Raw genomic sequence first — 25,155 nt, 5'->3', positions numbered from 1 at the left:
AATTAAAATAAATTAATCAGGCCCTAATCTATGGGTTTCACATGACTGGGAATACAGATATGGATCTGTTGGTCACATGCCTTACAATGGTCCTCAGAATCTCATCACGGTATCTCTGTGCATTCCAATTGCCATCGATTTTAAATGCAATTGTGTTCATTGTCCGTAGCTTATGCCTGACCATACCATAACCCCACCGCCACCATAGGGCACTTTCAATGTTGACATCAACAAACCTCTCACCCACACAATGCCATACATGTGGTCTGTGGTTGAGGTCAGTTGGAAGTACTGCCAAATTCTATGAAATGATATTGCAGGCGGCTTATGGTAGAGAAAAGAACATTCAATTATCTGCCAACAGCTCTGGGGGACATTCCTGCAGTCAGTATGCCAATTGCACACTCCCACAAAACTTGAGATATCTGTGGAATTGTGGTGTGAAAAAACTGCACATTTTAGTGGCCTTTTATTGTCCCCAGCACAAGGTGCGCCTGTTTAATGATCATGCTGTTTATTATCAGCTTCTTGATATGCCACACCTATCCGGTGGATTAATTAACTTGGCATAGAGGAAATGCTCATTTAATTAGGGATGTAAACCAATTTGTGCACAACATTTGAGAGAAATATGCTTTTGTCAATCATGTTCATGTGTAATGTTACACCATAAACGGATATGAACACTTAAAGGCCTCTCGGAATGTAATCTAGGTCTAGCCTATTTAGTTGAGAGTCCCATATCAGTGATGTATCCCATATCACCTGACTACCTACTTTCTGTACAGTCTGGCAAAACAGAGACACTCAGTATTGTAGGCGCTTTCAGACAGCCATTTCTTGGTCTAGAACCGAAGGCCAGAATTAGGCATAGTCCCCTTGCACTCAGCTTGACTTAGAGTAGAATAACTATATTCCCCAGAGATAACGCGAGTTTGGCAATCATGTAACAGCATTCCACAATGTTACACCGTTCTTACACATGTGTGATGCAGCATGATCCACTCAGTCATAGACACACAGCCCCTGGGTTTGTGGTTTCCTCTGGCATCCTTTCCATTGGACAATCAGGGGTTGAACTTGGTTTGACGAGAATGTGGATGTGATCCACACACTCATGGATCATGTGACTCATGGAGTAGAATGCAGAAGTGAGCGGTCACCTGGCTGAAACCAAGGAAACACAACAGGTTGTGGGTCAGGTGTCGAAGTGAGTCAGCAGTGGTGGGGACTTGGAGCTTTCAAGCGTCCTTGCATTAGCATCTTGTGGCTTCTCGGGGGCTGTTGAGAGAGATTGGAGAAAGGTTTCCCCCTTCAGCTCCCCAGTTCAGACGCAGTCACTTGTGTTTTTAGTTTTAGCAGGGAGGGTATGTGTGTGTGTGTGTGTGTGTGTGTGTGTGTGTGTGTGTGTGTGTGTGTGTGTGTGTGTGTGTGTGTGTGTGTGTGTGTGTGTGTGTGTGTGTGTGTGTGTTGGAGTCGGTAAGCAGGTGTCCTCTTTCACCCATAAGAAAGTGTGATTAGGTTATTCTAGCACCCAGCGTCCTAAAGCAGGGTTTCATTTTCAGCCCAGAGTGTTTATAATATAGCCTAGCTGGACTGGTTCACCAGAATGCTTATCTGGAAAAGTACCCTCCTGTGTATTCAAAAACAACCCCCATTATCAGACAGAGGAAAAGCGTCACAGCTTAGGTTGATTGTTTATGTAACATGCATGTTCACCCCACTTGGCTGCCCACCACACACACACACACACAGTGTCCCAATGGCCTCTGCAGCGTGTGCCTTTCTGGTGGGAGGGAGGGCTGTTTTGCAGTCACAGCGAGGAGGACATATTATTCCCTGTGAAGACCTCCAGTGGATGGCTGTGCCTGTCACTTTCTTTAGTTTCAGAGGGTGACTAGACTCCCGCCCAGTGGGCAGCGGCAGTGCCGGGATGCCTTTGTCCAGGCGCTGTCCAGCACAGCGCAAAGATCACCTGACAGTCTCATGTTGTTGTGTGAATTTAGTTCAGCGCTATTCTTAGCCACGCAGTGGATGAGAGGGCAAGGAGAGGGCCGGGGGAAAGACTGGCAGATGCACAATGATGCCCAGGTACCTAGTAATATTTCAAACGGCTTGCTGCTTGTGTGCATGATTATTGCCAGGTGTTTGTGATAGTGTTCAGGATTTGACCGTGTTGGATTTGAATGTGGTTAGAATACGTAACTCAAGGTTACTTTCAGCTTCACAGAGAGAGCTGCAGCTGTGTGTCGCGGTGCTTGAATCTACTTGTTTAAACGTGGCGCAAGGCTATATATTTTCACTATAATTGTGGTGACAATGTGCTGCTGTGTTATGTAATGTGGTGATTAGTGCTCTGACAGCTTGCAGTTGCTTCTCGATTTGGAACCAGTGTGGATGCAGTGTTTACCGCCTTTCAGTCAAAGGCTGTCCGTCTTCTGTAATTTTTTAGGGAGTTTACTTTGGCACTGCAGGGCTCCGACTCACACAATGCTTCTTTGTAGATTGTATGCTCTGATTGATACAGCTGAGCTATAAGCAAATTGTTGTTGTTATTACCAATGCCCTAGTCTAAATGGTACATTTGAAACATTCATAGACTGAGGGATAGAGAAACACATTAAGAGGTGGATACTGCAAGGAAATTAATGATGTTTATAGGCCTTTTTTTGTAGCCTATTTTATAGGCTCAGTCTGAATTGAGGTCAGCACTGTGCTGCTGTATGTAACAGTCTTGTGTGCTGCTGCTTTTATGAATGGCTCATAATAGCCAACTGTCACAGGGTCTGTTTCCTTGTTTCTCCCCGCTCGCTTTCTGTCCCTGGTTGATGGACACAAAGTTCTTAAAACTGCTCCACATTCTCTCGTCTGCTGACTTCTGTTCTGATAAGATGGAGAGCTGCGTTGTCTGTTATCCTCTGCTGAAATGATTTGCCAAGCTCATATTATGTTTTTGTACTCCCTTCTGTTTGTTAGGCTGAATGAATCCTATTACTAGCTTTAGCTAGGCCTAGTCTATATGTAAATGTATCATGCTAAGGAGTAATGCCATGGTCCTTAAAACATATTGACGGGCTCTAGGCCTGCGCTACTGTCATTTGATCCAATCATTTAGTCCAATTATAGGACACTTCCGTTCACCTACTAACAAATTGACACTTCTCAACTACACGACAACTCACGAAGGTGAGAGGACCGACTTTTGCCCCAATGAGAAAAGTGAATGCCTCATGGATAACTCAGAGCCAACATCATTGATGACTTGGTTGTCTGAGGGGAATTGGATGTTTCTGAACAGAATATATAGGCTAGCTATGGAGAGCCTGGGGTGTAACAGGCTGTTTGCATCCCAAATGACATCCTAATCCCTATAGAGTGCACTACTTTTGTGGAACAAGTAGTGCCCTATGTAGCGAATAGGGTGCCGTTTGGGACAAAAGCGCATTAACTTTGACTAGTCTGCTCTTTCCTGCGCTCTACAATGGGTAGGGGAGTATTCTTGGCCTGCCATGGAATGCTGATTCCCGCCAGGGTAGGCCTTGCTTTCAAAATGGACAACTTTTGCACTCCTGAATGAGTCCAAGGATTATTACTTTATAGGATTCGTATACCATCACCTCATTCACTTTCAAGGTTTATTTTCTTGAATGTTGTTTTTTGTTTAGCCGACCTCTTCGATTACTACTGTCATTGAGTGAAGGTCTGATGGGCACATAAAGGGAATATTGTACTCTGACTTAGAAATTATTGTGAGGACCCTGATAAGGAATCTATTTCAATGATAGATGTTATGTTAGGCCGATGTGATACGAGCTAGACTTGGGCAGTATCCAGTGTCTTACTTTCCTACCGACCATGTACCATACTGGGATAATATTAATATTGGCGCTGAACACAAGGGGCACTGTTTTCAACCCCACCGAGGCTCTAATCCGAAGGTTATCAATGCTAACAAGTACATGTAAAATCCCAGAGAGAATGCTAACTAAATTCAAACAAAGGCATTGGAAACATTGTATCGTTTCTGACCTAAACTATACAAGTAACTAAAAAATGCTACTCAAAGTTTGCTGCACATACAAAACAAATATTAAACAGTATTAAATATTAAACATTAAACAGTTAGTCCAGGAGGGGATTCTCTGCTGTTACCAAGCAAAACTTGATTTTGGAAGTACTGTAGCTAACCACTTAGCTAGATAGCTAACTAGCTACTAAATTAGCAAACCAAATGCACAACTGCGGAGTATTTGGCATATTTTAGACCATTAACTTAATAGTAATAAGATACCTGGCTGGCAAACATTTAGTTGTGAATTCCATACTGTAACTAGATCTGGCGCGTGCAGCACAACAGTGGGTGACAAACAAGGCTCCTGTCTTTCGTCATCGTGTGCTTGTAAACAAACACCACGTGAGGATTTACCTGGGGACTGCGGGTAAGCCTTCTAATAAAAAATTGTGACAGGTGAAATTAAGAACACAATCTTCTTTATCTTCTGAGGTACTGCACAAGTTGACTGCAAGTATTTACTTAACAAGTATCTGTAAATGTTCAAATGTATTAAACTTCAAAGATGGTATTGAAAAAACATCCGGTGGCTTTTTCCCAAATCCCCTGTTGTGTGTCCGTGTGTGCGCAGTAGAGGTTGGCCGATTTAATTAGGGCCGATTTCAAGTTTTCATTACAATCGGAAATTTTGGGGCGCCGATTTGCCGATCTTTAGAATAACTTTTTATTTGTATACCTTTATTTAACTAGGCAAGTCAGTTAAGAACACATTCTTATTTTCAATGACGGCCTAGGAACAGTGGGTTAACTGCCTTGTTCAGGGGCAGAAAGACAGATTTTCACCTTGTCAGCTTGGGGGATCCAATCTGGCAAACTTAGTTATCTAGTCCAACGCAATAACGACCTGCCTCTCTCTCGTTGCACTCCACAAGGAGACTGCCTGTTACGTGAATGCAGTAAGCCAAGGTAAGTTGCTAGCTAGCACTTGAACTTATCTTATAAGGAAGAATTAATCATAATCACTAGTTAACTACACATGGTTGATGATATTACTAGATATTATCTAGCGTGTCCTGCATTGCATATAATCTGACAGATACTTACTTGTATGCTCAAAGTATCTGACTGAGCGGTGGTAGGCAGAAGCAGGCACGTAAACATTCATTCAAACAGCACTTGCGTGCGTTTTGCCAGCAGCTCTTCATTGTGCGTCAAGCATTGCGCTGTTTATGACTTCAAACCTATCAACTCCCAAGATGAGGCTGGTGTAACCGAAGTGAAATGGCTAGCTAGTTAGCGCGCGCTACTAGTGTTTCAAACGTCACTCGCTCTGTGCCTGTGGTTGTTTCCCTTGCTCTGCATGGGTAATGCTGCTTCGAGGGTGGCTGTTGTCGTTGTGTTGCTGGTTCGAGCCCAGGGAGGAGTAAGGAGAGGGACTGAAGCTATACTGTTACACTGGCAATACTAAAGTGCCTATAGGAACATCCAATAGTCAAAGGTTAATGAAATACAAATCGTATAGAGGGAAATAGTCCTATAATAACTACAACCTAAAACTTAAAACGGTATTATATTAAGTTAAAATAAGTGTTCATTCAGTATTGTTGTAATTGTCATTATTACAAATAAATCAAATTAAAAACCGGCCGATTAATCGGTATCGGCTTTTTTGGTCCTCCAATAATTGGTATCGGCATTGAAAAATCATAATCGGTCGACATCTAATATACAGTGTACCACCCAAGCCCCTAATAAATTATCAAACGACTTGAGATGAGCAATGGATAATTTGATTTAAAGTTCCTTTAGATTATAGGCTTAAGAAGACCTAGGAATGTAGGTTATAATGTGACTGACACCAGTGTTTTGGTAAACCGCGCGTCACACAACACACACGTACTTAGCCCAGACCAGTACACATCCCAGGTCCTGATGGACCACAGTAATGCAGAGAACATAAATACCAGTGGGCTGTGACTTGGGGTATTGACAGGGAGCTAGGACAGCTAAGCCCCCTCACCCCTCCTCAAAACAGTGGCATTTAAGAGGACCCCTCACAGACTCCAATAAACAGCTAGAAATAGGCCTATCCACTCCCTGTTTCCCATCCCTCAGATTTGAGAAAAATCCTCCTCTGTCTCGTCGGTCTGTCCATCACTCTTTAAAAAAATTTTTTACGGCCCTCCAAACCAAGCAGGCCCTGTGGTGGAGGCTGGGAGGTGGCCATAGCTGGCTCTGCTCCCCATCAGGCAGGCGGCAGAATGAGGGGAGGAATGACAACAATGGCACGACAGGCAGGCCCACCGACCGAAAGGGCTGACCGCTTAAGAGGACTTATTAACCAACTGTCAGTCCATCACTGTGAACCTGTTTTTTTACTTTTTATTATAACTTCTCCTTTTATTTGATGGCGTTTACCTGGGCCATTATGGACCTCTGCTTGGTTCTGGTATTCTGACTGGGTGAAGACAGGTCTGACTGGGGAATGTCTGTCTTTACACACTGCTGATATTTTGGGCGTCAGTTTGATAGTTTGATTAACAGGTCTACATTCATTGCTAGTAGTGCCAGCATGGTCATATGCTTCATGCTTGTCCCTCTCTCGCTCTCTCTCTCTCTAGCTGGTCATCCCCACAGCTGGACCCTAGCCAGATCAGATTGATAGTGTACCAAGACTGTGAGCGACGGGGGAGAAATGTCCTCTTCGACTCCAGTGCCAAAAAGAGGAGTGCAGAGGAAGCCCCTGCCTCGGTGAGTGACACTTTGGTGAGGGATATGGGGGGTTGTGTGTCTGTCTTGTCTGGGGAAGGTGTTTTATGAGGCTGTACACCATAGCGTGGGGGAAATGGGTAGTGCTGTCTAAAGCTCCTGTGGCTGTATTAGAGAGGGCTTGACCGGTTTGAACTGGACCTCTTATCTCCAATAATAATAGCATCAGCTGACACCCGCCACCAATGTGTAAACATTCCTCCAGACTCACATGACCACAGTCTCTGACTCTCTCTCACACATCTTCAGCCCTTTTGGCATTGCACTGTCATGGGTTGCTGCAATGTACTTTGGTGTTGACAACACCCCAACCGCTTGACCTGTATCACCCTTGTGTCCAAATAGAACATGTGTATTTACTTTAACAACCTATTGTAAATGTTTGCATCAAAAAGCAATATGAGTTTATTGAATAAGGGCCACAATTAGCTAGGCCTGTCTATGCAACAAGTGTGGGTACTATGTTAGTCATTGCCTTTCAATGCATTCTGCAGCATGATTAAGGTTTAGTTCGCTCCTGTGTGACCCCTGTCACATGATGGTTTTTTGCCTGAGGATATTGTTTCTCCCTCGAGAGGTGGAGAGCAAGTTAGAGTGAGCAAGTTGGCTTGAGAGGTGGAGAGCTAGAGGGAGGGGGGAGGAGCAATGAGGTTGTACGAGCTACAAAGAGGGTGAGCAGTGAGTGAGCGCGAGAGGGGGAGGGAGTGGGTGCTGCAGAGAGGGAGGGGGAGCAAGAGAGCGGGGGAGGGAGGGAGGGAGAGCGAGCAAGAGTGCGGTTGCAGCTCCAGCTCACGAGTTCCTGAGGAAGTCATATGACAGGCACTCGCATGTACCAAGCCTTTGTGTACTCTATCAGGGCGTGGCGAGACATTTGTTTGATGTGAGCCATTACTAAAGCAAAGCAACACACGCAGTCCAGTATAATAGGGTGCCATTCTCTGCAGACAAATTAAGTCACATCACATGGGGGGATAAGATTTGTGTTTTAATCTGAATGGATTTAAGACCAACAGAAATAACTTTGAATGCTCTGACATCAATCTCATTTTGTGAGACACAGAAAGCCTCTATGTTGGTTGTGTTTGCGTAGAAATACGAGATAAAGCTTTGATAAAGGCTTGATTTAAAAAAAAAACATTTTATTATTTACATTTAACGTCACTAACACTATTTGGTTTCTTAGGAAATTCCTCAATGCACTGCATTTGTTATTATCATTATTTAAGCAATGTATGTCTATAAAACATCAATCATTCAAACATGAACAGAAGAACATTTTTGTCGCTCTACACGCATATCTTTTGGGGGAAAGTTTGTTGGTCCCAACCTTTGCTGCTATAACAGCCTTCAACCTTCAGGGAATGCTTTCCACTAGATGTTGAAACATTGCTGCGGGGACTTGCTTCCATTCAGCCACGAGCATTAGTGAGGTCAGGCACTGATGTTGGGCGATTAGGCCTGGCTCGCAGTTGGCGTTCTAATTCATCCCAAAGGTGTTTGATGGGTTTGACGTCAGGTCTCTGTGCAGGCCAGTCATTTCATTATGGCCCTCGCTTTGTGGAAAGGGGCATTGTCATGCTGAAGCAGGAAAATGCCTTCCTTAAACTGTTGCATCAAAGTTGGAAGCACAGAATCACCTGGAATGTCATTGTATGCTATAGCGTTAAGATTTCACTTCACTTGAACTAAGGGGCCGGAACCATGAAAAACAGCCCAGACCATTATTCCTCCACCACACTTTACAGTTGACTTTGGGGAAGGTAGCGTTCCCCTGCCATCTGCCAACCCAGATTCGTCCATCGAACTACCAGATGGTGATGCGTGATTCATCACTCCAGAGAACGCGTTTTCACTGCTCCAGACTCCAATGGCGGCGAACTTTACACCACTCCAGCCGACGCTTGGCATTGCGCATGGTGATCTTAGGCTTTTGTTCGGCAGTTATTGTGCTTCCAGAGGCAATTTCGAACTCTGTAGTGAGCGTTGCAATCGTGGACAGATGATTTTTACACGCTTCAGCACTCGGCGGTCATGTTCTGTGAGCTTGTGTGGCCTGCCATGTTGCGGCTGAGCCGTTGTTCCTAGACATTTCCGTAAGCAACAGGTGTGGCTGAAATGGCCGTATCCACTAATTTGAAGAGGTGTCCACATAATGTTGTGTGTGTGTGTGCGTCTATATAATAATTTGTTTGGTCCTCCCCCTGCAGAAGATATGCAGTAGTGAGGCCCAGATGAAGGTGTTTGGGAAGTGCTGCCAGCTGAGGCCTACAGGGGGCAGCTCCAGCTCTCTAGACAGCTCCTCCTCCTGCGCCTCTGAGCCCCGGGAACCCAGGGAACAGGGCCTGCGCTTCCAGGTGAGAACATACTGTTGGATAGAGAGGCGCACTTGGCTCAAGGCCTGTTTTGGCATGCAAAACACCATTGGAAAGGAGATTTAACTCTAGTACATCTCTATGGGTAAGAATGGTCCCTCTGACACCTCACACGCTGTTCGGATAGATGGGCCACAGCTCCTCAAAGCATACCACTTAGAGCTATTTCATGATCAAAAGACACTGGCTTGAACCCTAATAGTTTGACACTTGCCTGGGGCAAGTAAACTGAACAGTCACTCATGGACAGGTGTTTTTTACATACTTACTTACATACATACATACATACATACATACATACAGTTGAAGTCGGAAGTTTTACATACACTTAGGTTGGAGTCATTAAAACTAGTTTTTCAACAACTCCACAAATTTCTTGTTAACAAACTATATTTTTGGCAAGTCGGTTAGGACATCTACTTTTTGCATGACACAAGTAATTTTTCTAACAATTGTTTACAGACAGATTATTTCACTTCTAATTCACTGTATCACAATTCCAGTGGGTCAGAAGTTTACATACACTAAGTTGACTGTGCCTTTAAACAACTTGGAAAATTCCAGAAAATGATGTCATGGATTTAGAAGCTTCTGATAGGCTAATTGACATCATTTGAGTCAATTGGAGGTGTACCTGTGGATGTATTTCAAGGCCTACCTTCAAACTCAATGCCTTTTTGCTTGACATCATGAGAAAATCAAAAGAAATCAGCCAAGACCTCAGACTAGACCTCCACCAGTCTGGTTCATCCTTGGGAGCAATTTCCAAACGCCTGAAGGTACCATGTTCATCTGTACAAACAATAGTACGCAAGTATAAACACCATGGGACCACGCAGCCGTCATACCACTCAGGAAGGAGACACATTCTGTCTCCTAGAGATGAAGTACTTTGGTGCGAAAAGTGCAAATCAATCCCAGAACAACAGCAAAGGCCCTTGTGAGATGCTGGAGGAAACAGGTACAAAAGTATCTATATCCACAGTAAAACGAGTCCTATATCGACATAACCTGAAAGGCCGCCCCAAAAAATCCAGACTACAGTTTGCAACTGGACATGGGGACAAAGATGGTACTTTTTGGAGAAATGTCCTCTGGTCTGAGGAAACAATAATAGAACTGTTTGGCCATAATGACCATTGTTATGTTTGGAGGAAAAGGAGGGAGGCTTGTAAGCTGAAGAACACTAGGATTAAATATCAGGAATTATGAAACTGGGTTTTACATGTATTTGGCTAAGGTATATGTAAACAAACTCTGTGTGTGTGTGATTGCGAAAAAAAGAAAAAAACTATGACGACTTCCAGTAGCCTACAACTGATATTTCTGGTTTCTCCCCATTTGAGTGAAAGACAGACCATTTTATGGCAGTCAGGCAAGTTGAGCCTGCTTTGAGAATTGTTTTACGAATAGTTTCTTATTTGTCCCCTATGTGTTGGTGAAAGGCAGGCAATATATGGTTCTCTGCATGAAAAGCTCATTTACATTTGAGGGCAAGTGATCAAAGTGTTTGTGCAACCAAAAAAATAAATGCCTTTCAGACTTTAATGTCAATCCAATGTATTATGGTTGTCTTGATGGCAGAAAACCATGCAGTTTACTCACCCTCATCCTCTCCTGTCTCTCAGGGGTCACGGTGCTCCTCTGACGCCAACATGTTGGGGGAGATGATGTTTGGCTCTGTGGCCATGAGCTACAAGGGCTCCACACTCAAAATCCATCAGATACGGTGGGTTTCAGGGGAGGGGGGAGAGATTGTGTCCCACCGCACTTTGAACTGGAGATCTAAGAAATGTACACAGCAGCTGTCTTGATGTGATGTCATTATTGAATAGTGTAATAATAGTGAAGTCATCATAACTATGAAATAACACATATGGAATCATGTAGTATCCAAAGAAGTGTTAAACAAATCACAATATATTTGAGATTCGTCAAAGTAGCCAGCCCTTGCCTTGATGACAGCTTTGCACACTCTCGGCATGTCTTCAATATTATTCTACAATGTAGAAAATAGTGAAAATAAAGGAAAACCATTGAATGAGTCCAAACTTTTGACTGGTACAGTACATCACACATTAGGAGCACCAAGTCATCATGAATTCCCCCCCATCCCTCCCTATCTTTCTCGCCCCTTCTCCCTTGTCTGCCCACAGGTCGCCCCATCAGCTGATGCTGAGTAAAGTGTTTACAGCCCGAACAGGGAGCAGTGTCTATGGCAGCCTTAACACGTAAGCCCTACTACCACCTGCCCTCATGTCTCTCATTCTCTCTCTCGTCTCTATCTTCTCTCTCCTGTCTCTCTCTCTTGTCTCTTTCCTGTCTTTCTCTTCCTTCTCCTCTTTCTATACTTGCTCCATCTATCTCGATCTCTTCTACTGATTCCCTTTGAACCTGTGCCATTGTCTGTGTTCTCCTGGCAGACTGCAAGACAGCCTAGAGTTCATCGGTCAGGACCCCAACGCTCTGAGGCCGGATCAGAACACTGTGGCCAATGGTCTCCTGGGGAACATAGGTAACCACAACCACAGTACAACTGACTGGTCTGGCACCTACAATGTCTCACACATGAATGGCTGTATACTGTTCATATCGACACCTCTGGGTTTTATTTTATTTTGGTTGTACTGAAGCACTGTTTTGTTTATCTATCATGTCTTTGTTTATCGTTTTATCCATGCATAGACACAGTTAACTTCCAAAATAAAGGAAACGCCAACATAAAGTGTCTTAATAGAGCGTTGGGCCACCACAAGCCGCGCAGCTTCACTGCACCTTGGCATAGATTCTACAAGTGTCTGGAACTCCATTGGATGGATACGACACCATTCTTTCACAGGAAGTTCCATAATTTGGTGTTGTGTTGATGGTGATGGAAAACACAGTCTCATGCACCACTCCAGAACCTCCCATACCTGTTAAATTGGGTTGCGATCTGGTGACTTGAGACACAGACACACCCTTGAAAACCCCTATGCTCCTTTGAGACCCCTCTTTCAAAGTCACTGATAACTCTTCTTTTAGCCATGGTGGCCAAAAATGAATGGGCCACTTGGCATTTTTATACATTACCCGAAGACTGATTTGAATGTTTAATGCTTAATTAACTCAGGAACCACAATTGTGTGGAAGCACCTGCTTTCAATATACTTTGTATCCTTCATTTCCTCGTGTTTCCTTTATTTGGGCAGTTAACTGGATGTGAACTGTGTTGCAAATCTTTATCAGACACTGGCTCTCTTTTTACGTGTGTTACTTGTAAATTGACTTTACCTGAATTGATGTGTATTCTCCAGGCAAACTGTTTGTTCCCTTTCCTCGAACGTCCATTTCAGGACCGTTTTTAAAACAGGCTGAATTGAATTTGCCAAGAGTTCTCCACTGGAGCCTGTGCCTCTGGAGATTAATGACGCAAACACAGATCTTTTGGCAAATTCGTCTCTTGTTTTCTCTCTGTCATCCCCACAGAAAATACACTCTCCTCTACGATTTTGGAATGTTTTCTAAAAAGTATTTCGCTGTGAGGTTGTATTTTCTGTGCGGGATCTTGGTCCACCTGACCGACTACTCTCCGTGCCAACTAAACATATCCGACGGACGTTGCGTTTCCGTTGTGGTCACATTGTGGTCCCGGACTGCTCCAGGTTGTCCGTCTCTCCGCCGGGGTTAGAGTGCCTACATGGTAGTCGGCCTCCTGCTTCTTTACTAACAGTGGTTCATGTCCGGTTTTGTTTTGTCTCTTCTCTCTGTCCGTTTTGTGCTGCGCAGGTTTATCTCAGCTCTGCAGCCCGCGGCGGGCCTTCTCTGAGCAGGGCCCTCTCCGTCTCATCAAGAGTGCCTCTTTCTTTTCAGGTTTGCGATGTGCTTGTGTGCAGTTGCATGCATGTGTACGCACGCTGCATGTGTCAGCAAGTGTATTGCGGGGCATGGTCAATATCTGCTTAATGGTTGTTGTACTCACTTTCTTCACTCCCTCTGAACCATAACCTCTCCACCCCCTCCCCGCCTCCTTTTCCTCCCTCCCTCTCCAAACCGCCGAAATCTCTCCCTTTGTTTTAATGGAGTGGTGGCAGGGGTGGTGATTTACGTATAAATAGCCTCCATGTGACCCTCTGTAAGCCACTGCTAGGTGGCACGGCATGTTGCTCCCTAGCTATGCTATAGTGGAATGTTCATAAGGTGCAGGCCAGGGTGGGCAGGGGGCAACGGCGCGTTGCAGCCAAGCTTGTGTTGATTTGACTGTAAATCATATCAACAGCACCACACCAAACAATGCCTTGGCCACCACATTTTTCTGCACTCGTAAACTGTGGCGTGAACTTTCCCCTTGTCATTTAGCCCATTGTGTTCACGCCAAGGTAGACCTCTGCGAACGTACATGTTGTGTATCCCCGATGCTACTGCTGCTGCACCTGCTTCAACAGAGTGGGGTTAGAGTGAACACAACAAACCACAGTACCCTAGTAGAGGGCCCTGTAGGAAGTTTCTTGCACTGTGGCGGTATGTAATTGGTGGACTTGGTCATTGGGAAATGAATGTTCTGTGGTAGCGAAGGTTGCCCCTTGCTTTGAGAGCGGTGGTGGGTAAAGCACTGGCACCCCTCCCGGCTTGCGCTCCTCAGTGGGCCGAGTCGACCTGGTCTGTTTCTCAAAGTCTTTCCCCTTCTCTCTCTCCTCTCTCTCTCGTTCTCTCCTGCAGGCCACAGTAACCCCATGGATATGCCGGGCAGAAACCTGTACGACGAGAGAGACAGTGGAATCGCCAGATCAGGTAATGCCTATTAACTAAATCTGGGATTAGCCTTGCTAGACACCCTGCACTGATCCTAAGCCTTATATGTATCTCTCTCTCTCTGAGATGCTGCGCCTCGGTTACTGGGTTTTAGTAATAGATTCATCTCACTGGTGTGTCCTCTCTCGCTGAACCATCTCTAAACAAGAGTGCTATAACAACTAATGGGGTTTAGATGAAGCCACATTCCTCTGGGTCACGACTGTAGACCAGTCAGCTCCACACAGCGTTTCTTTCTCTTCAAGGTCAAACTGGATTGATAGTGTCACCACGGCTGCATCCCAAATGGCACCCTGTGCCCTACACAGTGCATTACGTTTGACCAGGGCCTTTCTAATGGAGGCATGGCGCAGATGTTAACGGACACTTTTTTTTTCCATTCATTGACCCCCCCCACTGCCACCATGTAGCCATCCTTCATGGGGGTGTGGAGGAGAGAGAGAGATGCTGGAAAATCTTGTGCAGTGGAAACTGACCCCCAGCCCTGGCATTGCCAGCATGAGAGGAATCTCACTTTCTGTCAACTACCCGCGTCACAGGCAGATGCTTAAATATAGCACCTCTGAAAACCTGGTACTAGTAAATGATGTTCTAATTTGGTCCCCTCTACCGCGTACACACACACACACACACACACACACACACAAAAAAAAGCTCCCCTTCTCCTACACCCATACAACTCCCTAGTCCTCAATCACAAACAATTGGCATGCCTCCATTGATCTATGCCTACGTGGTGCCTGGTATTGGGTCAGCTTTCCTTGTGACTGTGAGGTGATATTGAATGTCCCAACCATGCTGTAATAATCAGGGAGGGCTGTGGGAAGCTGAACGAATGCAGTGCAGACGTCTGCTATGTGAGTTTCCCCTGTTCTGTTGTGTATGAGTAACCTTCCTGACTGACTCACTCTCCCTCTTTTCTCTCTGTTACCCTCCCCCTCTCTTCTATTCTCCCCTTTTGTTCTCTCTCCTTTCTCATTCCTCAACTCCTCTCTTTTGCTCTCTACACTTCTATGGCTCTCTGTTACTCCCATTTTCCCCTCTGTCATTCCTCTTCTCTTACTCCCTCTATCCATGCCTCCCTCCCTCCACAGCGTCTCTGAGCAGTCTCTTGATCACTCCGTTCCCCTCCCCGGGCTCCTCCCTCACCAGCAGCCAGGCCAGTAGCTACCAGAGACGCTGGCTCCGCAGCCAGACCACCAGTCTGGAAAACGGGGTTTTCCCAAGATGGTGAGACAGCAGCTCAACACAATGACACACATTCCCCTTCTGGTGTGTCCCCCCACCCCCCCGTCAGGGCCTCTCGAACGCCCGTGTGAAGTGGAGCCCCTGAAGGCCTTCCTCAAATTCCAGCAGGCATCGCTACCGTATATACAAATGACTGGACTGGAGGATCATAAAACTGTGTAATACACCGATCACTGGTATTGGCTTAATAGTACATGACCAGTTGCAAATGACATTTAGTTATTTCATCGTATTGTTTATTCTGGGAGTTGTCCCTGTTGAAGAGTATCAACTACTCTTGGTGTTCCATCTATCCTGATTAGTGAGTTCTATTGTTCTCCCCCTTTTCCAGGTTGAGATCTTATGTCATCTGTAAAGCATAATTTAACTCTCTCCTTTTGCCTGTTAAGAATACTGGCGTTCACTTCATAGTCACGATGTCTCTTGTGTCCCCCGTAGAATTTATGTCTGGTTTTTTTCTTCTCTGCCCCAGGTCTGTGGAGGAGAGCTTTAACATGTCGGACGAGAGCGGCGGTCCTAGCTTGGGCGTGGCGAGAAAGAAGAAGATAGCCATCGGCGTCATCTTCCTCCTCTCCCAGGACGAGGAGGAGAACAGCAAGTTCCAGGACTTCTTCTTCTCCCACTTCCCCCTCTTCGAGAGCCACATGAACAAACTCAAAAGTGCCATTGAACAGGTGAGGAGCTGCTCCCATAGATATTGTTGTCTGTGTGTGTAGAGAAGTCTCCCTGGCGTATTTGACAGTGATGGTAGATATACAAAATTATATGTTGTGAACGGAGAGGGGGAGGCATTTCAATCCAATTTCAATCCAATACAACACATTACTGAGTACCACTATCCATATAGTGGTGGCTGCTTCATGTTATGGGTATGCTTGTAATCGTTAAGGACTCACAGGCAAAATCCAAGAGGAAAACCGGGTTCAGTCTGCTTTCCAACAGACACTGGGACGTTAATTCACATTTCAACAGGACAATAACCTAAAACACAAGGTCAAATCTATACTGGAATTGCTTACCAAGTTACCGTTTTGACTTAAATCTGCTTGAAAATCTATGGCAAAACCTAGTTCTCTAGCAATGATCAACAGCAAAAATAATTTTTGAAAGAATAATGGGCAAATGTTTCACAATCCAGGTGTGGAAAGCTCTTCGAGACATACCCAGAAAGACTCACAGCCGTTATCGCTGCCAAAAGTGATTCCAACAAAGAACATTCTAACAACGAATTCTTATCGAATCAAGATATATTAGTGTTTTATTTTTCATAAATGTTTTACAAATGTTCAAATTGTTCTTCTACTTTGACATTAAAGAGTTTTTTTTTGTGTGTAGATCGTTGATAAAAAAAGGACTAAATCATTTTTAATACCACTATGCAACACAACACAATGTGGAAAAAGTCAACGGGTGTGAACACTTTCTGAAGGCACTGTATCCAGTCTCTGTTCTTGTCCGTGTGTGTAGTCTCAGGGGGGGGTCCCCTCTCTCTCTTCTCCCTCTCTAAGTACATGCCTCTTAACATGCCTCTGTTCTCATTTACAAGGCCATGAAAATGAGCCGGCGATCAGCTGATGCCAGTCAGAGGGCTCTGGCTTACAGCCGCATGGTGGATGGCCTCAATGAATTCAGGTGAGTTACTGTCATGCGTTTACTGAGACCGAGGCAAACCACACTGACAATGTAGCAGAGGCAAATCCCTTAGCTTGTTACCTAGGAGCCTGGGCAAGGAGGGAGGACAGGTGGAGGCATAATTTGTTGCCATAGGGACTGTATATTTCCTTTTATGTAACATATCAAAGTGTCAGAGAGCAGTAGATCATTAATCCACACATTAGTTTAAGTTGGTGTGACGTAGATAGCTTTTGACCTTCCTAACAGTGGGCAGCGTCCCCACAGGGTGTTCTCACATGCCCGGCCAAAATAAGCTCATTAATAATCTGCACTGTAAGCAGAGAGGGAGCATGCAGTCCCTACCTGTCCTGTCCACACTCGCACACGGTGAAGACAGGCCAGCTACACCCCTGCTGCTCCCAGTGCATGCTGGGAAATCCCCTGCTGCAGAGCCACTGACGCTGTGGGAGGGGAGGGAGAGACGTGTTGGGCACAGTGTGAAGGCTTCCTGTTGCTGCAGTCATATGCCTGTTGGCGCTGTGCCATGGCAATCCAAGCCCCTGCGCTGAGGAAACACGATCTCCCTCAGACAGTGTCCGGGCTACCAGAAGAGTAAATAATGTCAGTGCCATCAGCAGGGAAGGCCAATATAGTTGCAGATTTATATTTGTGTTTGACCTTTAGGTCTCTGAGGTCATGGAAACATAATGGCGCAAAATGGAAGAAATGCTGCTTGATGACGAAGTCGGGTGTAAATTGACGCAGTCTGGTATAATACACACCCATACCCCCCCCCCCCCCGAGGCAACAAGGAAACACCCATACGATGCCAACTGTGTATCTCGTCGGATTGGGATATGATAAAAACCGATCAAAGTCTCTTCCTTCTTTGACTGACTTAAAATGCTCTGCCCGCACAACAGTGGTATGGAGGTCACATGGAATGAATGAAGTATAAACTTAGACTCAGTCGGTTTTATAAATGTCCAGTGGACTTGCCGTTCCTTCACGTCCGTCGCTGCCTTAATGTTCACCTGGAGGGCTGGTCAGATGGGCCGTAAGACTAGACCGTGGGCTGGCTTCTCCACGTCAGGGATTAACCTCACTACCCACGCCATGGTCTTTTAATAGGGTTCTTCACACTGGCGGCTGAGAAGTGTTGCTGTGATGAACTTTAGCAAAAGGTTCTGGATTTATGTGTTCGTTGAATAATAACATACGGTAGAGTAGGGTTGAAGGGATATTAGTTAGGCGATGTCTGCATATTACCTAGCAGTGTGTCAAAATTGTCCATTTCAAACCAAAATCTGATGTTTCACAACACTACTGTTGTAAAAGGAGACACAATATGCCTCCGGCAACTTGAGCCCTGGGTTCAAGTGGGGTTATTTGTGTTCATCTTTTAGTTTCTGTGAATTTCATTCAGGGAAAGACCTTTTACAAATCATCGATCTCCTCACTACCTGTCATCTCCTTCCTATTACCTATAGCTCTTGTTCGATAGTTACACTACTTGTTTTCCCTGCTCACCAGCAAACATCTGGGATCTAAAACTATAATGCCGCACATTCCTCCATCCTCAGAGATTCCCTCAGTTCTGTGTAAAACTCTGGACTGCTTCCCGCTGTGGAATTTCCAGACGCTGAATTGCCTCAGAGGGTCTCCCTTGTAAGCAGGGCCTGGACTGAGAACTGTGGCCCTCTTGTTCACCCCGAGACAATGATGACTTGTGTTTCTCCCTCCCCCACTCCAGGACGACCATCGTCAACCTTTACACCATGCCCCGCGTGGCCGAGCCCGTTTGGCTCACCATGATGTCTGGAGCCCCCGAGAAGAACCAGCTCTGTGGACAGTTCATGAGGGAGCTCTCCCTGCTCATGGAGCAGGCTTCAAAGAACCAGTTGAGTGCTCCTGTCTGTCTGTGTTTCTCTGAGTGCTGTATGTGTGCAATAGTGAACGAGCTGAAAAGTCAGGGATCCCTGCCAATCTTTAGCTTGTTTTTGTCGAGGTTACAAAACCAAGCTTAATAATTTGCCAATGTAGCAAGACATTCATAGAACTCACTGTATTAGGATGCAGTAGTCTACTGCCACATGATTTGGACTGACCACTATGATGTATCTCGGAATGATCATGAGTTCGAGAAGAGGGGAAACACGAGGCTGCGGAGGGGGTGGAGATTGAGAAAAAATGAGTCAGACAGAGAGTGGAAGCGGTAGACAGTGTTTGCGTCCAAAATGTCACCCTATGTAGTGCACTACTTTTGACCAGAGCCCTATGAACCCTGGTCAAAAGTAGAGCACCAAATAATTCTCTCTTCCTCTTCTCCCAGGTTCCTCCCTGCCCTCCTCACAGCCATCCTCACCAACCACTTGGCCTGGGTGCCCACCGTCATGCCCAACGGACAGCCGCCCATCAAGATCTTTCTGGAGAAACACTCCTCTCAGAGCGTGGATATGCTGGCCAAGACCCACCCCTACAACCCACTGTGGGCCCAGCTCGGTAAGGACAGACCGAATGTTACCTGGGTTAGTAGAAATCGCAGTCTACTAAATCGGCTGGCCAGTGCACACAATCCTTAAATTCCATCCCATCGTGGCATGCATATTTGTCAGGATCCATTTTTTTTAAAGCTGTTAAATGCTATGAGTCATCATCACTCACTTCATGTTAAATAACATGGCAGAAATATCTCTGTATAGTTGACTATTAAAAGATATATACTTAACAGTAACTAGCTGTAAATACCAAATAGTGGGCTTCATTTTAGCACGTGTAACTTTAGTGTACAACTCCACCTAGTGGCTGAAAAGGATCAAATGCAGCACAGAGCGTTGATTCCCTCACTCTCCCAAATGTAATAGGGAAATAATAAGTTATACACTTTTGACCACATTTTAATCTTTTAATTGTAGCTGTACATATGTAACGAAGTGAAAATTAGAAATATGTAGTTAATTGGGATGAACTGTAGTTAACTGTGGTGTTTGTTTTGTGCCTGTAGGTGACTTGTACGGGGCCATCGGCTCCCCGGTGCGTCTGTCCAGGACGGTAGTGGTGGGTCGGAGACAGGAGCTAGTCCAGAGACTCCTCTACGTGCTCACTTACTTCATCCGCTGCTCGGAGCTGCTGGAGACCCACATGCTGGACAGCGCTGAGGACGAGGCTATCGTCATCCCCGGCTCCCTCATCACTACCTCACTGCGGCGCGGGGAGGTGGAGGAGTCCGACTATGTGCTGGTCACCATGCACAAGCCTAGCGGAGACTACCTGAGCCAGGGTCCCGAGTCCCGAGAGGACAGCAGCTACCCCTCAGACAGCAACAACAGCCTGCAGAGCAGCACCTACACAGACACTGAGGCTGGCAATGGGCCTGAGGAGGAGGACGACGACGAGGAGGGGGACAGTAATAAGAACAGTCAGGGCTCCAAGAGCAGCGTCCTGCAGGCCCTGGCCCACTCCAGCCACAACACCAACGCTGTGCCCATCATCGTCCACACGGAGGATGATAGTGAGCCCGCGCCGCTGAAGGAGTCACCAACCTCCTGTGTGGATGCCAAGCTGGAGACGCTGGTGCGTGTGGGCTCAGCCTCCCCCGGGGAGCAAGCCTGTGTGCTCCTGGAGACCGAGACAGAGCTGGAGGTCAAGGCCAGCCAGGAGGAGGTGACAGAGGAGATGCCCATCAAGGTGTTCCACTCCTCAGGGATACCACTGGAGAAGAAGCCCCCTGACAAGACCGTACCTGTACCTGTACCCGGCCCCTTTCTGTCAAACCACCAGGAGGAGCCTGCCACCAAAGTGCTGTTTCTTATCGGCGACCCCCAGTCTCCAGGGTCAGACACCGAGAACAGGAGGAAGAAGGTGGAGGAGGACATTAAGAAGCACAAGAAATACATCATGGAGAAACAGAGGCAGCAGCAGCTACTACATCAAGCTCAACAACAGCTGCTACAACAACAACAACATCAACAGAAACTACGACGACAACAACAGCAGCAACAGTTACTACTACAGCAGCAACAGTTACTACTACAACAGCTACTGCAACAAAAACAACAGCAGCAGCAGCAGAGTGGGAGCGGTAACGGTGGTGATCAGCGGGTGAAGTCCACAACCGGCACATCAGCGGACCAAACCAAGACCAACGGTGGGGGGGAGAAGACTCTGATGCGCGTCTCCAGTAAGATGCCCCAGTGGAACCCTGTCAGCGAGGAGGAGTGCTCGGAGCTGTTCGACGAATACTTCAGTGACGACAACCCTGTCGAGACCAGGACTATAGACGACGTGGCGAAACGCCTGGAGTTGTCGAGCGGCATGGACAAAACCCAGAAAGAGCTGCTGGACCCTTCGGGGGTCCAGAGCAGCAGTAGCACTAAGGGACAGGAGGGTACGGGACAGGGGGTTATGGGACAGGTAGGTGGGGGTGGAGGGGGGGCTGATGTCCAGACCAGGTGTAGGTGTGGCTCCACAGACACGTCGGAGGCAGGCTCCTGTCGGAGCTGTTCTGCTGAGCAGGACAAGGGCATTGTGATTTCAGTAACTGTCCGCAAAGGGGACAACATAGAGGACCAACAAAAGAAGGTGGCCCCGCTTAATGACTGGGAGATCCCCCGGAACGAGAGCTCGGACAGTGCGTTGGGGGACAGCGAGAGCGAAGATGCAGGGCAGGACATCCACAGGCAGAGCGAGAGCGACATCTACTACAGAGAGGATCAGGAACCAGACGAGTGGCAGGAGGAGGTGGAGGTCCCCTTCCCTGGGTGAGATACACACTGCCTCTGAACCAGTGACTTGGCCACTTTCACACAGTATACGTCTTGAGTTTTACAGGGCATATTGATGTCAACATTAAAAACAACATTGTTTTCAACTCACATATCAACCTCTGACTTATGTGTCAGAATATGTTTTGATGTCGTCTATGCCATGTCTTAAATCAACAGGTCAAAGCTAGTGGAGAATTTCTCCAAACCGAGCATTGCCAACTTTGGGAGGTCCCTGTTCGGAGGGTACTGTCCGACCAACGTGCCGGACTTTGTTCTGCAGGGGATGCCCAACGATGACAAGTTAAGGCAGGGCCTCATGTCGGAATTGGCCCACGCTGTACAGGTAAAAGACTGCTATATACCTCAAGCACTAAACAGCTGGATTGTGAGGCTTCATGAGACCCTAAAGTCTAACTCGCTTAATCCTCTACATGCTATATCTAATCTGCAGCCGTCTGAGCCCAAAGTCTTCTGTTTATTTTTATTTTGCAGCATCCAGTGTTGGATGAGCCCATTGCGGAGGCTGTCTGCATTATCGCAGACACTGATAAGTGGACGGTGCAGATAGCCAGCAGCCAGAGACGAGCAATGGACAACAACAAACTGGGCAAGGAAGTCCTGGTGTCCAGCCTCGTGTCCAGCCTCCTCCAGTCCACCCACCAGCTCTACAAAATGAACGTCTCCCCCAACTTTGTAAGTTCATACAAATGCCAAATTAGCATGCAGTTATTAGCAGTGTGAGTACTCCCTACTTTGGCTACTCGGTATCACAAACATCTAACAAGATTATAACTCTCTTCAGTGCATAATGCACCTTGAGGACAGACTCCAGGAGATCTACTTCAAGAGTAAAATGCTGGCAGAGTACCTGAAGGGACAGACTAGAGTGCACGTTAAGGAGCTGGGGATGGTCCTGGGGTGAGCAGCTAAACCGTTCTTATACAATGGCATTCCGTCCCAAATGGCACCTATTCCCCTATATATTGCACTACTTTGGACCAGCGCCCTATTGCCCTGGTCCAAAGTAGTGCACTATATAAGGGGATAGGGTGCCATTTATTGTCCAATATAAATGTTGTGATCAATGTTCTTTCTGTTCTTAACATACTGCACTTTGTTATTTACATCTGAATAACATTCACAGTAACGGCGTTAGAATATACCCATGGCTTGTTGCTCCGCTATGTACAATAATCTAAGCATGGCTTTTCTTATCATTTCAGTATTGAGTCCAGTGACCTTCCACTGCTGGCAGCTGTGGCGAGCACTCACTCTCCCTATGTGGCCCAAATACTGTTATAATAGATGGAACCAAAGCCAGAGGTGGAGTATGACTGATACTGTGCTCTGCCCTGGCCTAAAATGGCGGCTTGATCCTGTCAGCCAACGCCCTGCTGACGTTCTCCGAGAGGGTCTCCTGGACAAGATGTGCATCCAAAATGGCATCCTATTCAAAATTTGTGTACTATGTAGGGAGTATGGTGTCATTTGGGATGAAGAAAGGGCCACCTCGATGAATGCGAGACCTCGGTGGAAACTGCTGTTGCTGCCACTGGGCATACAAACACACTGCCACAAGGGGGCAGCCTTGCCCACAGTCTACTCTCCGCTAGTAAGTGCTGAAGCTCTGCTGGCTAACTCCAGGCCAAGGAGGCATGCTGCTGCTGTGGAGCGTCCCTAAATCGTTCTCTTCTTTTTGAATGTTTTTTTCCCCACCTCCAGACTATTTTAACCCTGTTAAAGGACAAGAAAGCCAAAGTCAGACATTTTCTGTTGAGTATGAATAATAAAGACAGCGATACTAAAATATTATTTTTTCATGTACTTTGTTTCTGTACAATCTTTAACCGGTTCATAGGAAGCAACGGACTCCGGAGATGGATAGGATGCTTTTTTGTTGTTGTAAATATCATAGAGAATATTGTCACTTTATGCCAATTATGTTTGTGTTCTTCATGTATTTGTTTACACGTGTACTTGCCCTAAAATGTCTCTCTAAATGATCCATAATTCAATGGATTTCATTTGAAAATGAACTACATCTTTTCACTAATTATAAACATAGGCCTAGAGGTCATATCTGGGTAATCAATAGTCATTTTAATTATTAACCGAGGTTGAAAAATGCTTAATATGGCTTTGTCATACTTTATCACAGGTACAACACTACCTCAGATCTGCTTTTTATAGTTGCCCGCTAGAAATGCCTGAGGGAATAATATTTAGTTATTTTTAATCGGAGGAAATAAAACTGTGCGAACACAATGCTGTGCTTTATTGAAAAAGGGATGTTAATTGAATTAATGAAAATGGGAAAAATATTGTATTTCTCTTGAGTACAATGAGAGCCCATTTCTACGTATGTTGAAGAAAAACTAAACAATGATCTACATATATTTTCAAACTGAAATATTTTCAAGGTTTAAAACTTTTGTATCGCTTTGCCACCAATTATACCATGTTTACGGCTGTATTGAATGCTACAAAAGGAGAGTTTGTGGAATATATGTTGGCAATATGTGTATCAGTTCATTACACTATACTACAATGTTTAATTATGGCTAACTAAACACTGCGTTTGATTTTACAAAAGCAAGAGGTGAAACCACAAATCAGTTTTGTTTTTTACAAATATTTTTACCAACCAAGAAATTGATGTTGCATTTGATTTTGATTTTGAAGTACTTTGTCTGGAGAGAGAATGCCATGCAATGGATTCTCAGCGAAATGACGTTGCCATGAGCAAGCACCGGAGATATTGAGATGGAAGACTTCACTTTCACACAGTCACACTGTGCTGTTCACAGCATGGTAGCCATGGCACAAAAACAGCAGAGAAGTTGAGCTTCAGAAATTGAGCTTCGCACTTCAACACTCTTAGTTGTTGTGGAAATTGACCCGCTATGCTGTTTACTTTCTGCATCTACGTCATATCGCTGAGTCTACCTTTTAATGGACATGTAGCGTGAATGGATCAGGGGCTTCTGAAGAATTTATTTTGCTGTAAACATTTTTTTTTACATGCTTATCATGTAAGATGCTAGGCCACTGCAGGATATATTGTACTTATTGCATTTTGTAAAACCCCTGATTATTTCTCGGACGTATGACTTTATATCTACTTTCCTCTTTATACATGAATATGAATAAATAATTTAGTATGGTGTGTAATGATTAATGTAAACTGTACATATTCATTTTATTTCAATATGAATTGTTTCTCAAATTATCCTTTCCCAATTTTATGGGAATGTTGTGCAATAAAGATGCCAATGTTATAGATGCAAGTGTCTCAGTAAATACTTTCAGTATACATTTTTCATTTCAAATTCATGTTTAATTTCGGTACAAATTATGCCAAGGAAGGAAATGGCGATCAAACTTGGGAAAGTATTCAGACCCCTTTTTCCACATTTTGTTACGCATCATATTTACATAAGTATTCAATATTTGCCCCAGTCTGAGGACCTGAGCGCTCTGGAGCAGACCTCTCTGTACTTGGCTCCATTCATCTTTGCCTTGATCCTGACTAGTCTCCCAGGCCCTGCTGCTGAAAAAACATCCCTACAGCACGATGCTGCCG

General features: G+C 45.5%; 1 protein-coding gene across 4 annotated transcripts in view; it reads left to right on the top strand.

Annotated features, from left to right (window-relative positions):
- LOC109892956 (folliculin-interacting protein 1) overlaps window positions 1–24,854 on the top strand; it is a 34,499-nt gene extending 9,645 nt beyond the window's left edge. For 2 of the 4 annotated variants that reach the window (XM_031826915.1, XM_020485883.2), the window contains 17 exons: window positions 6,634–6,763; window positions 8,989–9,135; window positions 10,782–10,882; window positions 11,310–11,384; window positions 11,577–11,668; window positions 12,922–13,005; window positions 13,852–13,923; window positions 15,039–15,174; window positions 15,665–15,866; window positions 16,739–16,824; window positions 18,560–18,706; window positions 19,139–19,308; window positions 19,811–21,566; window positions 21,750–21,915; window positions 22,065–22,265; window positions 22,375–22,490; window positions 22,796–24,854. In XM_031826915.1, the coding sequence (XP_031682775.1) occupies window positions 9,013–9,135; window positions 10,782–10,882; window positions 11,310–11,384; window positions 11,577–11,668; window positions 12,922–13,005; window positions 13,852–13,923; window positions 15,039–15,174; window positions 15,665–15,866; window positions 16,739–16,824; window positions 18,560–18,706; window positions 19,139–19,308; window positions 19,811–21,566; window positions 21,750–21,915; window positions 22,065–22,265; window positions 22,375–22,490; window positions 22,796–22,874 (3,606 nt within the window). In that variant the 5' untranslated portion in view covers window positions 6,634–6,763; window positions 8,989–9,012 and the 3' untranslated portion in view covers window positions 22,875–24,854. Of the gene's footprint in view, window positions 1–1,870; window positions 2,092–6,633; window positions 6,764–8,988; window positions 9,136–10,781; window positions 10,883–11,309; window positions 11,385–11,576; window positions 11,669–12,921; window positions 13,006–13,851; window positions 13,924–15,038; window positions 15,175–15,664; window positions 15,867–16,738; window positions 16,825–18,559; window positions 18,707–19,138; window positions 19,309–19,810; window positions 21,567–21,749; window positions 21,916–22,064; window positions 22,266–22,374; window positions 22,491–22,795 lie in introns of those variants that run through there. The other 2 variants (XM_031826913.1, XM_031826914.1) reach the window with 2 other exon arrangements.
- Window positions 24,855–25,155: the final 301 nt, after the last annotated feature.

Source organism: Oncorhynchus kisutch, linkage group LG6, assembly GCF_002021735.2.
Source record: "Oncorhynchus kisutch isolate 150728-3 linkage group LG6, Okis_V2, whole genome shotgun sequence".
In the NCBI taxonomy this organism is placed as follows: Eukaryota; Metazoa; Chordata; class Actinopteri; order Salmoniformes; family Salmonidae; genus Oncorhynchus; species Oncorhynchus kisutch.
Note: the sequence above shows the minus strand (reverse complement) of the source record. Positions and strands in the feature narration are given on the sequence as shown.